The sequence below is a fragment of the Stegostoma tigrinum genome, chromosome 18 (genome assembly GCF_030684315.1).
Source record: "Stegostoma tigrinum isolate sSteTig4 chromosome 18, sSteTig4.hap1, whole genome shotgun sequence".
Classification (NCBI taxonomy): Eukaryota; Metazoa; Chordata; class Chondrichthyes; order Orectolobiformes; family Stegostomatidae; genus Stegostoma; species Stegostoma tigrinum.
Window position 1 is genome coordinate 39,854,844 of NC_081371.1, and position 14,538 is coordinate 39,869,381.

Sequence of the window (14,538 nt, forward strand, 5' to 3'; positions counted from 1 at the left end):
ATTGAATGCCTGATTTTAAATCAAGGGAATTACTCATATTGTATGTCAGTAATTGATTAATAAATTCTGAGGCTGAAATTTAACGCCTGTATGGAATGGTGCGAAACCATGAGTTGGACTACCTGTTGTCATCTTGTGAGTTGTGGGGAATATTGAGGGCAATCAACCTGTCAGGTGCCCAAATGAGGCCTTTGTAGCTAATTGGTGGTTACCAAAGGGCATCAGTTATTCTATCAATGGCAGTTAGGGGATGGCGGGGCCTCATGCCACTTGCAACGACAATAGGTTTATTGTTGGCAGGCTTTGGTGCAAGTGGAGGTTTCCATTCCAGCACCCTGTGCCCAACTAATGACAAAGACCAACACGTGGTGTGCCTCACTTGCCAGAACCTGCCTGTCCATTGCCACTGAGGGTGCTAGAGTGGTGCTTGCCTCAGTTTGGACAACAGCTCTTGGATCCAGAGATAGTAGTAGGAACTGCCGATACTGGTGTCTGTGGTGACACGGTGTGGAGTTTGATGAACACAGCAGGCCAGGCAGCATCAGAGGAGCAGACATTTCCGGCCTGGACCCTTCTTCAGAAATGGGGGAGGGGAAGAGGGCTCTGAAATAAAGAGAGAGAGTGGGAGGCGATGATAGGTGGTGGATCGTGGAACAGATAAGTGGGAGAGAAGATGGACTGGTCAAGGAGGCTGGGATGAGGCTAGTGGGCAGGAAATGGGGTTGGTCAGTGAGGTTGGAGGAGTGGATAAGTGGGAGAAAAGATGGACAGGTCAAGGAGGTGGGGACGAGATAGTGGGCTGGTTTTGTGATGAGTTTGGGGGTGGGAGACTTTGAAGCTTTTAAAGTCCACATAGAGACCATTGGGCTGCAGGGTTCCTAGGTGAAATATGTGGTGCTGTTCCTCCAGCCTTTGGGTGGCATCGTTGTGGCACTGGAGGAGGCCCAGGATGGACATGTTGCCCAAAGAATGGGAGGGGGAGTCGAAGTGGTTCGTGACTGGGAGGTGTTGTTGTTTGTCACGAACCGAGCATAGGTGTTCCACAAAGCGGCCTCCATGCCTCCGCTTGGTCTCCGCGATGCAGAGGCAACCACAACGGGAACAGCAGATACAATATGCCACATTAGCAGATGTGCAAGTGAACATCTGTTTAATGTGGAAAGTTTTCTTGGGGCCTGGGATGGGGGTGAGGGGGAGGTGTAAGGGCAGGTGCAGCACTTCCTGCTGTTGCAGGGAAAAGTGCCAGGGGTGGTGGGGCTGGTGGGAAGTGTGGAGTGAACAAGGGAGTCTTGAAGAGAGTGGTCCCTCCGGAAGTCAGATAAGGGTGGGGAGGGAAAAATATCCTTCCTTGTGGGGTCCGATTGTAGGTGGCGCAAGTGGCGGAGAATGATGCGTTGAATCTGGAGGTTGATGGGGTGATGTGAGCGCAGGGGAATCTTAGAGCCAGCAGTCTTTGTCGTGAACGCTCTGGGAACCTTGATGGCAAACACAAATTCCTCATTGGGATTTCATCCCATCAGGATTGCTAATGGCTCTGCAGTGGGCAGGATTGCTAATATTTCTACTAAATTTGGCCCTAAGTGTGAGCTCCAAGATTTGTAGTAAAAGTAAATTTAGTCACCTGTGTCCAACTCTCTCATTAGAGAGAAATAACTAGTGGTGGTTTAAGCTGAGGATCACCACATCTCAAGCAAGGGAAGAGGTTGAGAAGGAGGAGCCTTCATGGTAATCTCAGCCAGTACAGGATTGGACCCACGCTGTTGGCATCATGCTGCATAGCAAACCAGCTATCCAGCCAGCTAAGCTCGCCTGATGGATTTAAGAAAGAACAATTTTCTTGTTTCATTTTATTTGTAAATGCCACATAGTAAATGTAGCTAAAATGGCCTGAATTTACTTGTATCTAGCTATTTGTCAATTTTTGACCTGACATGAATGATCAGGTAGTTATCCTTCAACATGTTTTTAGTAAGGAACCCATCTTTCTGTACAGTTCTCAATACTGAGGTATGATTGATATACTTTAACATGTAAATGAACATTGATTTTTCTTTACATAGGATGATAGTTCGACAGGCACCACTCCCGCAACATTGGTTTCATCTACTCCACCGACCAGTGATGCATTTTTAACAGCCACACCAGAAAGTCTAATAGAAAACCACACATCCGTTGAGTTTGCCAGCATTATGGTGGATCAGCTGAAACCATACACCACCTATCTGTGCGAAGTATCTGCCTTTACAAAAGAGGGAGAAGGCCAAACAGCAAGTACTCTCTTTAGAACTCCAGAATGGCGTAAGTGATAAGAGAATATGTTATGATGATTTTAACATACGTTATGGATATTTAAAAATGCACATTACTTTGTACACTCATTGCAACATTTCATAATCAAATAAGAAAATGTGAACATGTTATACCTATCCTTAGAAATGCTTTAAGCTTAAGTAATACTAGTGAGTTTTGAGAAGATTTGTAGCTCAGGCTGAGTTCTGGAAGTGAGTTTGCTCGCTGAGTTGGAAGGTTAGTTCCCCTACATCAAAGACATTTCGGAAATGACTGCCAGACTACTCAGACCTCTTGACATCACGGTAGCCCACAAACCCACCAACACACTAAAACAGCAACTAATGAACTTAAAAGACCCTGTACAGACAGCAAACAAAACGAACATCATCTACAAAATACCTTGCAAGACCTATGACAAACACTACATTGGACAAACAGGCAGAAAGCTAGCCACCAGGATACATGAACATCAACTAGCCACAAAACGACATGACCCACTATCACTCGTATCCTTACATACAGGTGAGGAAGGACACCACTTTGATTGGGACAACACATCCATCCTAGGACAAGCCAAACAGAGACACACATGAGAATTCCTAGAAGCATAGCTTTCCAACTGGAACTCCATCAACAAACACATTGATTTGGAGCCAATCTACCATCCTCTAAGGAAAAAAGAACAGGAAATGACATCACCAACCCAAGGAACCCTAAACAGATAAATAGAAAGTGGGACATAACACCAACGCTTCACTGGAGGCTCACTAATGTTACCTAGAATGGTGATGAAACGTCTGAAAACTAACCTTCCAGCACAGCGAGCAAACTCACATCCTTAAGTAATACTATTACTGTATACTTAATTTATGCATTTATTAAGTAGTTTATGTGTACTGTTTGTATATTTAGCATCTGGGGAAACATGTGAGTAGACTTAAAAGATTATTGGGAAAATAAATGTGGCGAATGAAGGAACACTATAAAATACTTAAAAAATACTATCTACAGACATTGACACAAAAATAAGGAGCCTTTGGTGAACTTTATAGGCCTTAATTGTTCTGAGTTCAAGTACTGTGTACAATTTTGGTTGTCTCACATGCATATTTTAATTACACCACGAGTGGTGGAGGAGAATTAGATTGTGGAAGAAGGAAGAAACATGTAGGAGATAAAGGAGGAAACAGGAAGAGTGGTGAGAAAGGATGGATGGGTATAGATGGAATAAGGGTCAGGAAGTTTAACTCCAGTCTGCAAAGTGATACTGAGTGAATCACATGCTCAGAAAAGGTAAAATAATATTCAGTTTACAGGAGTGGGAGGTGGGTTATAGCTGTTTTGCTGAGGGGTGTGGATCCAGTTATCTAGGTGATGGTTGATGTGTAGAATGGGGAATATAGCCTCCCATAACTAAAGCAGTGGTCAGTGTGGATGGGAATATTTGCTTGACCAAGGAGAAGATTCCATGTGCAGTTTAGAGATTAATTCCATACACCTATGCTCACCTATCACACAATATGCCTGTTAATTTAGGGGAAGGGAATTTAGGATGGGGTTTTGTTTTAATGATATGCTTTAATGGAGGGAAATTCATGTACTTGGGTAAGGTGGTTTCCAGAACTTTATTTGGGAGGAGGAATTAAGGTTCGTGAGTTTGTGGAACTAATTCAGATTTTATGCCATCTCTGATCACCTCCTTTTATCACTCATTGGCCATATCCCCCTTCCTGCCCCAGCCTATCTCCCTTCTGTATTTGCCTCTGGTAAGAATAACACCCAATTCGTATACAACTGTGCTTTCAAAATTCAGACTGGTCCAATCTTTGGCCTTCCATACACCACAACATTTCTGCATCAACAATATGCCTACTTCCACCTTTGTTAATCTAGTCTTCCTCACCCTGGTAATTCCCCTGGTAAAGCCACTAACCCCACTCCTTTTTGGTCCAAAGGATGCAAACTTGAAAAATATGACTGGTGTAGCTAACCAGAGTTTGATTGGGCTGTACCACATCAAGTATGATCCGGTTCTATAGTTAACAGTATTGCTCTTTACTCTAGGATCATCCTGGAATGCAAAGATAACATCCGATTTATTTTCTTTCCTGCAAATTGTTTTCTTTAAACTCTTTTCCCCTGTCATCTCCACACTCACTGATAACATTAAGTGCAAGGAAATCATGGATTTCTTAGTGAAGATCAAGACCAAAATCATGAATGTCTGATTGGATTACTCTGCTAACCTTCCTTCCTCTCCCTTGCCTATCTGGCGAGACTTCATTAAAGTTCTGCCCACCCTCCCTAACCCTGAATTTGCATCCTTTCTCATTTCTCTCCTATCTCTCCACTCATTCAGTCTCTGAGCTCATCTTGTCCATTAGGCCCATGTTCTGTCATTTCAATCCTTTCGCCACTAAATTGCTGATCACCCAACTTGGCCTCCCTTAGCTTCTGGGTTAGCTGAGATTTCACTTCAAGTATTGCCCTGTGTCCTCAAAACAATAACTGTTCAACTCACTATCACACTGCAACTTTGTTGTCTGACTTCTTATCTAACATCCATTGCTGGATGAGCAAATGTATTGATTAGACTGAAGCCATTTTCAGCCCCCACTCCACTTCCATTTCCTATCTATCTGCTCCATCTGACTGTCTGGCAAATGTCTGAGGCAAAAATAGACTGTTTGCAACTGTGGTGTCATAGATGTTGTGGAATTACTAACATTGTCTATTTCCATCTCTGTAACATCCTGCAGCTTGATCCCTGCCCAGTTCATCAACTTTATTAATTGCTAAAACTCCCATTCAAGCCTTTGTTACCTTTTAGACTTTTCTGTCCTTCACATATTCCACCTTTTATAAACTTGAAATTGTCCAAAACTGAGGTTTATGTGCATTTATCTTTCATTCCATTGTTTAACTGAGATTGGGCTCCCAGTCCAGCAAAGTCTTCAATTGAAAATGCTTATCGTTATTTTCAAATCCCTTTGCATCCTTATCCATCCCCATCTCTGTAATCTCCTCCAGCTCCACAACTCTCCTACATATTTGCACTTCTCTAATTTTGGCCATGTAAGCATCTCCAATTTTAATCTCACTGACATCACTGTACAAGCTTTTAGTTAGTGTGTATTTTTAAGCCAGACCTTAAGCCTATCTCTTAAACTGAGCATTTCTTCATCTGAAATAATATCTCCACTGCAGTCAGATTTTGAATCATCGTGCCCCTGTAATGTATCTTAGGTTGTTTTATTAAATTAAAGACACTTCATAAAACTAAGTTATTGTTGGAGGAGGACATATGGTCATAGCTAGGTGTGACAAGAGGTAGATTCAGTAAATCTGTTGTTTTGTCACCTGTTAGTCTGTATTGCGTATTGGGCTGTGGGAACTTTTTTCTTACAGGCTATACTTGAGCACTTATTTCACATTTCTGACTATTTCTATCATCGCTACTAAAATGTCCACCATTATTTAACCTCAGGTTGCTGGAGTGCCTTCTGAAGGATGAAATTAGAAATTGCAGTCAGATTCATTGATTCACTATCACATAATGGTAGGTGTGTGTTGCCACTTGCCAATAGGTCACATATTGTTACCCTGACACTACAGGAAATCCAGTTCTAAATGCCTGGAATGAAAACATTCTCATTTCTGATGTGAGCACAATAGGGAAAATTCTTAACTGCTGTGAGTTCTGCTAAGATCCAAGAGAGAATGAGAGATGGAAATTTTGGGAATTGCATGTGGAAAATCTATCCACGACACATCTCCCCACACTCCACCTCACCACTGGAATGTAAAGTCTAAGTGAGGTTCCTGACCCTCCAGGTGGTATTGTTATTTCTGTCCTGTTCAGTTGGAAGAATTTTCATCAAGGAAAACCTGGTTGAATACATGAATAGGAAGGGGGTAGCGGGACTGATCCTGTAAGTGAATACAGTTTTAGTAAGAAAGGGCAAAGTGTGTTGGCAGAGGCTTGGAGGGCCAAAGGGCCTGTACTTGCTTGCTGTATTGTTTTTTGTTCTTTGTTTGTTGAATGCAATATATAATGCTGTTTGAAAGAAAGAAAGAAAATGTTAGTACGTGTGGATTTAAGATATTATCCTTCGCCACCCCCCCCCCCCCGCCCATGCCAATACATTAGCGTTTAAATTGCTATGCTCTCTTATTTATTTAATATATTAACAAACTTACCAGAAATAATAATTAGTGTGTATGTGGATTGTCAGTGGTTGCTGAGATAAAGGTGTGAAATAACTGTTTGCAGTTCCAGAAGACTCACCTCAAAACCTAATTGTAAGCAAGGTTACATCAAAGTCATTCCTAATTAATTGGGATCCACCTTCAGCAGTTACAGGAAGATTCTCTTACAGAGTTGAGCTCAATGGCCCATTTGGTAAGTGTTGTAAACTTCGATGTTAAATTCCATTATTACAGACTTTGTACTCCTAAGTTACCTAGGAAACCTATATTCCTGTTCCGAGGAAAGGAACACCTGGTTTATCTTGCTTAGATGTTCTGGTCAATTTCAGTTTGGCTGTAAATGTTCCCTTCCATATTTTTGCCCTTTATCTCAATTTTTCCTTCGTGGAAATATTACCCTCTCCTTCTGTGCCACAAGGGAGCTCTTTGGAAGTGGGAGGAGGGATATAAAATTGGGTGGAATAGCAGATGTGATATGCCCACGGTGTACACACCCCAATGGTATTTTACCTGTTACATGCACAAGACCTGGACAACATCTTGACTTGGACTGATAAGTGGCAAGTAATGTTCACACCACACAAATGCCAAACAATGATCGTTTTTAGTAAAAGGGAACCTAACTGTCTTAATTTGATATTTAACATTATTACTATTGTTGAATCACACCTCCCCTCCTCCCCAGTATCAACATCCTAAGGGTTACATTGATCAGAACGTGAACTGGACCAGCCAAATAAATACTGTGACTACAAGAACTGGTCAGAGGCTAGGAATTCAGCAACAAATAATACACCGCCTACCTCTGCAATGACTGTCCATACTCTACAAGGCACATATCAAGAATGCCAGGGAATGCTGTCCATTTGCCTGGATGGTTGCAGCCCTAAGAATATTAAAAGGAAGTTTGGCACCATCTGGAACAAAGAAGCCCTCCTAATTGGGATCCCATCCACAACCTTCAAAATATATGCCCTGCACCATTGGAACACGGCCAATCTTTGTGTATCGTCAACAAGATGTGCTGTAGCAACCCACCCAGGATCCTTAAAAAGTAACTTCAAACCTGTAATCTCTACCATTTGGAAGGACATGGGCAATAGACATGTGAGAACATCACCTCCTGTAAATTCAATTTCAAACCACACACAATCCTTACTTGGAACCACATCACTGGTCCTTCATTATCATGCGATCAAAATTGTGGAACTCCCTAATAGTGCTTTGGGTGACCTGATACCCAAAGTTTGCAACAGTCCAAGAATACAGCTCACCGTCAGTGCCTCAATGGCCATTAGGAAAGTACAATAAATGCTGGTCTACCCATGTCCCATGAATGAATTTAAAAAGATAACTTGACCGTCTTGGATATTTGAAGCCCCTTAAGTGGCTATTAGAATTTTTCCAATCTTTGTCTAACACTTCCTTGGATACATTCAATAAGTCAGCTTTGACTGTTGTTTGGAGAGCCTCTAGGAGATGATATTCTTCCCCACCTCCATCTTAAATGTGAAACTCCCTTATTTTGAAACTTATAAGGGGAGACATCCTCTCAGCATTTGTTATGTTAAGTTCTATCAGAATTTTGATATTCAATAAAATCTCTTTCTTCTAAACTTCAACGTCTAACATGCTCAACCTTTCCTCATAAAACAACTCTTTTGTTTCCTGCTCCTAAGATGCTGCTTGGCCTGTGTTCATCCAGCTCTACACCTTGTTGTCTCTTTCACTTGGGAATCAGACCAGTGAACCTTCTCTGAGCTGAATCCAATGCAAGCATATCCCTCCTTAAGTACACTGTACACCGTGTGCTGGTATGGATACCCTTGCATTTTTGGCAGGATTCCCCTATTTTAAAGTCCTTTGTTTTTGCACTAAAGGCCAACATCACACTTGCTTTTGTAACTATTTATTGTGACTAACTGCTAAGCTTTTAAAATTCTCAAATAAAACACCTAGATCCCTCCTTGCCACAGCGTTCTGAACTCTCTCCTATTTATACAATATCCTGTTTTCCTCCTCTTTGGCCACAGAAGACCTTCACTTGGCCTTAGGGAGAGGCTCTGTTTGCTGACTTTGCAAACTCCAGTAAAATATCAGCAGTGGCAGAAAGATGACTAGTTGGACAGACCCCTGCCCCTACCCAATATTTATCTTTCCCTGTCTCCTAGTTCACAGTCTGAGATACTGAGCAAATTCACTCCTAAAACATGTGTTGTGACAAAACTAATGATTATTATAGACTTTGATCATATTTATTTTGAAAATAGTTACTTTCTGTGTGAGTTGCTGACGGCAAATATATTTACATGTTCTCAAATTTAGGGAAAATATCACAGAACAGCACCAGAGGGATGATGTTCTTCTTTATGAACCTGCTGCCATTTACAAGATATGAAGTGTTTGTAACTGCCGAGACAGTGGTTGGACTTGGACCAAAAGCCAGTGTTGAAATCACGACATCATCGGAAGGTAACTATAAAAGATGTAGTGGAAAATTGATGCACGTCATTGAAGTAGTGGCATATATCTTCTGAGAAGATTTGTAGCTCAGGTTGAGTTTCTGGATGTGAGTTTGCTCGTTGAGCTGGAAGGTTAGTTTTCAGACGTTTCATCACCTTTTTAATAATTGAAAAAATATACTCTATTCATAAGATGTACAAAAAATAAAACATTTATACACCTACCCAGTCATGCAAGCCGCTCTGGGTTATCCAGGGGGTACGTACACCAACTAAAGGCAAAAAAAAACAAAGCAAAGAAAATACCCCGGCAGTCGTCACCCCGCACAGTCCCAGTTGGCCCCCTGACCAGTTGGGGAAGGCGCCAGCTGGGCCCAGGTACCATATAGGGCTCTTTTTTCTATTCTGGGCAATGGGGTTCATACCGTGGTCTTTCCCCACCGCGCCTTGGCGGCGGCTGCCCCAAGCTATAGCTCGCCCCTCAGCACGTAGTCCTGGACGTTGGAGTGCGCCAGTCTGCAACACTCGGTCGGGGTCAGTTCTTTCAGCTGGCAGACCAGCAATTTGCGGGCAGACCAAAGAGGGTCTTTCACCACATTGATAGTCCTCCAGGCGCAGTTGATGTTGGTCTCAGTGTGCGTCCCGGGAAACAGCCCGGAGAGGACGGAGTCCCGTGTCACGGAGCTGCTCGGGACGAACTTCGACAAATACCACTGCATCCCCCTCCAGACCTCCTGCGCATAGGCACAGTCCAGAAGGAGGTGATCGACAGTCTCGTCCCCCCCGCAGCCACCTCGAGGGCAGCATGCGATGGCGCAGAGATTCCGGGCATGCATAAAGGATCCCACTGGCAGAGCCCCTCTCACCGCCAGCCAAGCAATGTCCTTGTGCTTGTTTGAAAGTTCTGGCGATGAGGCATTCTGCCAAACGACTTTGGCAGTCTGCGTGGGGAACCACACGACGGGATCCACCCTCTCCTTTTCCCGAAGGGTCTCGAGAATACTACGTGCTGACCACTGCCTGACGGCCTTGTGGTCAAAGGTGTTTCCTTTCAAAAATTTCTCCACAAAGGACAGGTGGTACGGAACGGTCCAACTACTCGGAGCATTCCGCGGCAACGAAGCCAGGCCCATCCTTCGCAACAGCGAGGACAGGTAGAACCTCTGTAAGTAGTGACACTTGGTGTTTGCGTACTGAGGATCTATGCACAGCTTGATGCAGCCGCACACAAAGGTAGCCGTCAGGGCGAGGGTGGTGTTCGGTACGCCCTTTTCCCCCATTTTCCAGGTCTTTGTACATGGTGTCCCTGCAGACCCGGTCCATCCTCGACCCCCAAATGAAGTGGAAGATGCCCTGGGTGACCGCAGTGGCGCAGGTCCAGGGAATGGGCCAGGCCTGCGCCACATACAACAGTACCGAAAGCCCCTCGCACCTGACAACCAGGTTCTTACCGACAATGGAGAAGGACCGGAGTGTCCACCTGCCCAGCTTCTGCTTCAGTTTGGTGATACGCTCCTCCCAAGTCTTAGTGCACGCCCCAGCTCCACCAAACCAAACACCCAGCACCTTCAGGTAGTCTGCCCTGACGGTGAAGGGGATGAAGGAGCGGTCGTCCCAGTTCCCGAAGAACATGACCTCGCTCTTACCCCTATTGACTTTGGCACCCGAGGCCAGTTCAAACTGGCTGCAGATGCCCAATAGTCTACTCACCGACCAACGATCGGTGCAAAAGACAGCGACATCGTCCATGCACAGGGAGGCCTTGACCTGAAGGCCTCCGCTGCCTGGGATAGTCATGCCCTTCAGGCTCACGTCCTTCCTGATGGAAGCGGCGAAGGGCTCCACACAGCACACAAATGAGGCAGGAGAGAGTGGGCAGCCCTGCCTGACTCCAGATCTAACAGGAAAACTGTCTGATTCCCACCCGTTGATCAAGACTGCGCTAACGATGTTGGTGTAGAGCAGCCGGATCCAATTGTGGATGCCCTCCCCGAACCCCAATTTGGAGAGGACGTCCCTCATGTAAGCATGAGACCCCCTGTCGAAGGCCTTCTCCTGGTCCAGGCTGACGAGGCAGGTGTCCACCCGCCTGTGCTGTACGTAGGCGATCGTATCCCTGATGAGCACAAGGCTCTCAGCGATCTTCCTGCCTGGCACAGCACAGGTTTGGTCAGGGTGAATCACCGACTCCAGGACAGACTTGACACGTTTGGCTATGACCTTGGCCAGGATTTTGTAGTCCACGTTCAATAGTGAAAAGGGACGCCAATTCTTAATTTCTTCCCTCTCCCCCTTCCTCTTGTAAATGAGGGTGATGATGCCCTTCCTCATGGACCTGCACATTTCCCCTGCCCGAAGAGCACTATGGTACACCTCCAGCAGGTCCTGGCCAACCAGGTCCCACAGAGCAGAACATAGCTCGACCGGTAAGCCGTCGCTCCCGGGAGTCCTATTCCTCTCCAAGGACTTGAGGGCTCTGGTCAGCTCATCCAGGGATATCGGCCGGTCCAGCCACTCCCTCGTGCCGTCGTCTAAGACCTCCGTGATAGACGACAGGAACGACTCGGAGGCCGTGCTGTCCGTGGGCTCCGTGTCGTACAGTCCGGCATAGAAGGATCTGCTGATCCTCAAAATCTCGGGCCGAGACGACGTCACCGAGCCATCGTCCTCCTTCAGCCGGCTAAGCACAGAGCTCTCTTTGTGCACCTTCTGAAAGAAGAAACGCGAGCACGTCTTGTCCTGCGCCACGGAGCGGACCCTGGTTCGGAAGATTATCCTGGAGGCCTCCGCGAAGAGCGAGGCTTTCTGGCCCCTCACCTTGCGGAGCTCCTCCGTGACATCGATCCCCCCATCAACTGCAGAATGAGCCTTTCTGGAGTCACGACAGCTTTCACCGCCTCTCTCTCGCCTTTCGAACACCCTTGAGGACAAATAACCTCTTGATGTTCGCCTTCATCATCTCCCACCAGTCGCCCGGAGACTCAAAGAGGGGTTTCACGGTTCTCCAACCGGAGTACTCCCTCTTAAGCTCCTCGACGTTCTCTGGGGTCAACAGTCGTGTTGAGCTTCCACATCCCCTTGCCGGCCGGCTGGTCGTCCTGTAAGTGACAGTCGGCCAGCAGGAGGCGGTGGTCAGAGAAGAACACCGGCTCGACGCCGGTGGACCTGACCGAGAACGCCCGTGACACAAACAGGAAGTCTATCCTTGAGCGAATAGACCCATCTGGCCGCGACCAAGTGTACCTCTGCTGCGCTCCGTCTGCAGGGGTGCTGAAGACATCGAGCAACTTGGCGTCCTTCACCGTGCCCATCAGGAATCTGGATGTGACGTCCAGTTGACTCCCCCCACCCGCTGTCCCCACACCGGATCTTCCATCTGCATCGATGATGCAGCTGAAGTCTCCGCCTAGGATGACTGGCCTGGACGTAGCCAGCAGGGGTGGAAGCCGCTGCAGGACGGCCAACCGCTCATTCCGTACCGCTGGGGCGTACACGTCGCTCAGCCTCAGGGGAGCGTTCCTGTAGGTGACGTCAGCCACTAGGCGGCGCCCCTCCACCCCCACCACCTCCTGAACTTGAGAGATGGTGAAGTCGTGCCCCCGCAGCAGAATAGCCAGGCCCGAGGAGCGACAGTCATTATCCCCCGACCAGATCGAAGGCCCACAGGTCCGGACGCCGGACCATTTCCCGTACCTGCCGAGGTGCGGTATCCCGCACTCCTGCAGAAACAGGAGGTCCGCCTTGACGGTGGTCAGGTAGGCCAACGTAGATAGACATCTTGCGGTGGACTTGACACTGCGCACATTAATGCTCGCAACTCGTACCCTCATTGCGGGCAGTGACCGCAGTACCCTCCCCAAGTCCAAGGCCCAGGCCCTCCATCTGTCCCTTCATGCCCTTTGCCCGGGCTAACTGCTGGACGCTCTCCGGGCTCAGGAAACCGTCCGTGCTGCCTTCCCTGTGGCATCCCCCAGTCGGGGGTACGGAGGCAGGAGGGTCTGGCTCTGGGTCAGGCTAGGGACGCGCTGTTTCCTCCTTCCCGCCTGGAAGTCCCAGGGGGCCCTCCAGTGCCCCAGCGGCACTTGACTGGGTGTCGGAGGGAGCCTCAGGACGCCTCCCGTCACCTGGAAGCGGGGTGCTGCTTTCCTTCCCCCTCGAGATCTTTAAATTCTGCTTTGGGTGGGCCCTCTCCAAATCTCCCTCGTCAGAGGAGCTCTTATAGCCCCCCTGTAGCTGCCTCTGGGTCGCCTGTTGCTGTCTCCATTGACTCCGGGTTGTCGGGGGGGAGCGGAGCCTGCAGGGGCGCTTTGCTGGCCTCGGGCCCATCCTGCGGGGCTGTCCCCTCCTGCACGACCTGGCCCTCCTGCACATTAGTGGGGTCCTTGCTGGGCCCTGGTGCCTTCCTTTCCTCCAGGGGGGCTGGCCCCGCATTGCCCCTGCCGGCGACCCGGGCGTAGGTGGTCCCCCGCTGCGGGCATGCCCTATAGAGGTGGCCCGCTTCCCTGCAAAGGTTGCAGCTTTTCTCTTGTAGGCAATCCTTTGCAAGGTGTCCCTCCTCCCTGCAGCTCCTGCAGATGGTGGCTTTGCAGTCAGCCGCCACGTGACGTGACGTGACCTACCACAGGCATGGCAGACTTTAGGTTGCCCTGCATAGGTCAGGTAGCTCCCGCCGATCGCAAAGCTGGACGGTGGGTGTATGATGTTCCCATCTGCGCCCATCCTCAGCGTCACCTTGACCTGCCTCTTACTCGTCCAGATGCCAAAGGGGTCCATGATGTCAGTTAGGTCCCCTTCCACCTTCACATACCTTCCAAGGAAGGTCAGGACATCGACTGCTGGCACATGCGGGTTGTACATGTGTACAGTCACCATACGGCTCCTCTGCGCTGGCATCACAAACAGCGGGACAGCGGACAGTACAGAGAGGGGGCCCTCACCTCCTTTCTCCTTGAAAACCTCCAGGAAGCGCTCGCAAAGCTTGGCACTCCTGAAGGTCACATCGTAAAAACCTCCTCCGGGGAAATCCTGCAGGCAGTAAATGTCCGCAGCAGCGAACCCGCAGCAGTCCAACAGGACCCTCTTCACGAAGAAAGTGCGGTCCACAGGTGCACCTTCATCCACTTTCTTTACGGAAACACGGATGGTGTTCCGGACTCCCTGACCTGGGGCACGAGCACTTGCCGCAGCCATCGTTGCAGGTTGGCTGCTCCCCTGAACCAGCGTTAGGCCGAAGCCAGCATTAAGATCCACCGGTTGCAAGGGTGCACAGCCAACCCGACATTGTCCTTCCACCTCCAACACAGCGCTCTCCTAGTCTCGGTCCACAGAAGAGTGGGTCTTTATTTTGTTCTGGATGTAAGCTGGTTCACTGAGCTGGAAGGTTTGTTCCCAGATAATCAGTCACCATTCTAGGTAACGTCAACAGTGAGCCTCCAACAAAGCACTGGTGTTATGTCCCGCTTTCTGTTTATCTGTTTAGGTTTCCTTGGGTTGGTGATGTCATTTCCTGCATTGGTGATATCATTTCCTGTTCTTTTCCTCAAAGGATGGTAGATTGATTTGGAGCCAATCTACC

General features: G+C 47.8%; 1 protein-coding gene across 6 annotated transcripts in view; it reads left to right on the forward strand.

Annotated features, from left to right (window-relative positions):
• Positions 1-14,538, forward strand: part of ptprq (protein tyrosine phosphatase receptor type Q) — a 206,009-nt gene that overhangs the window by 49,412 nt on the left and 142,059 nt on the right. For all 6 annotated transcript variants that reach the window (XM_048549585.2, XM_048549586.2, XM_048549587.2 and 3 more), the window contains exons 20-22: positions 2,061-2,298; positions 6,566-6,694; positions 8,827-8,973. In XM_048549585.2, coding sequence (XP_048405542.2) covers positions 2,061-2,298; positions 6,566-6,694; positions 8,827-8,973 — 514 coding nt within the window. The remainder of the gene's footprint in view (positions 1-2,060; positions 2,299-6,565; positions 6,695-8,826; positions 8,974-14,538) is intronic.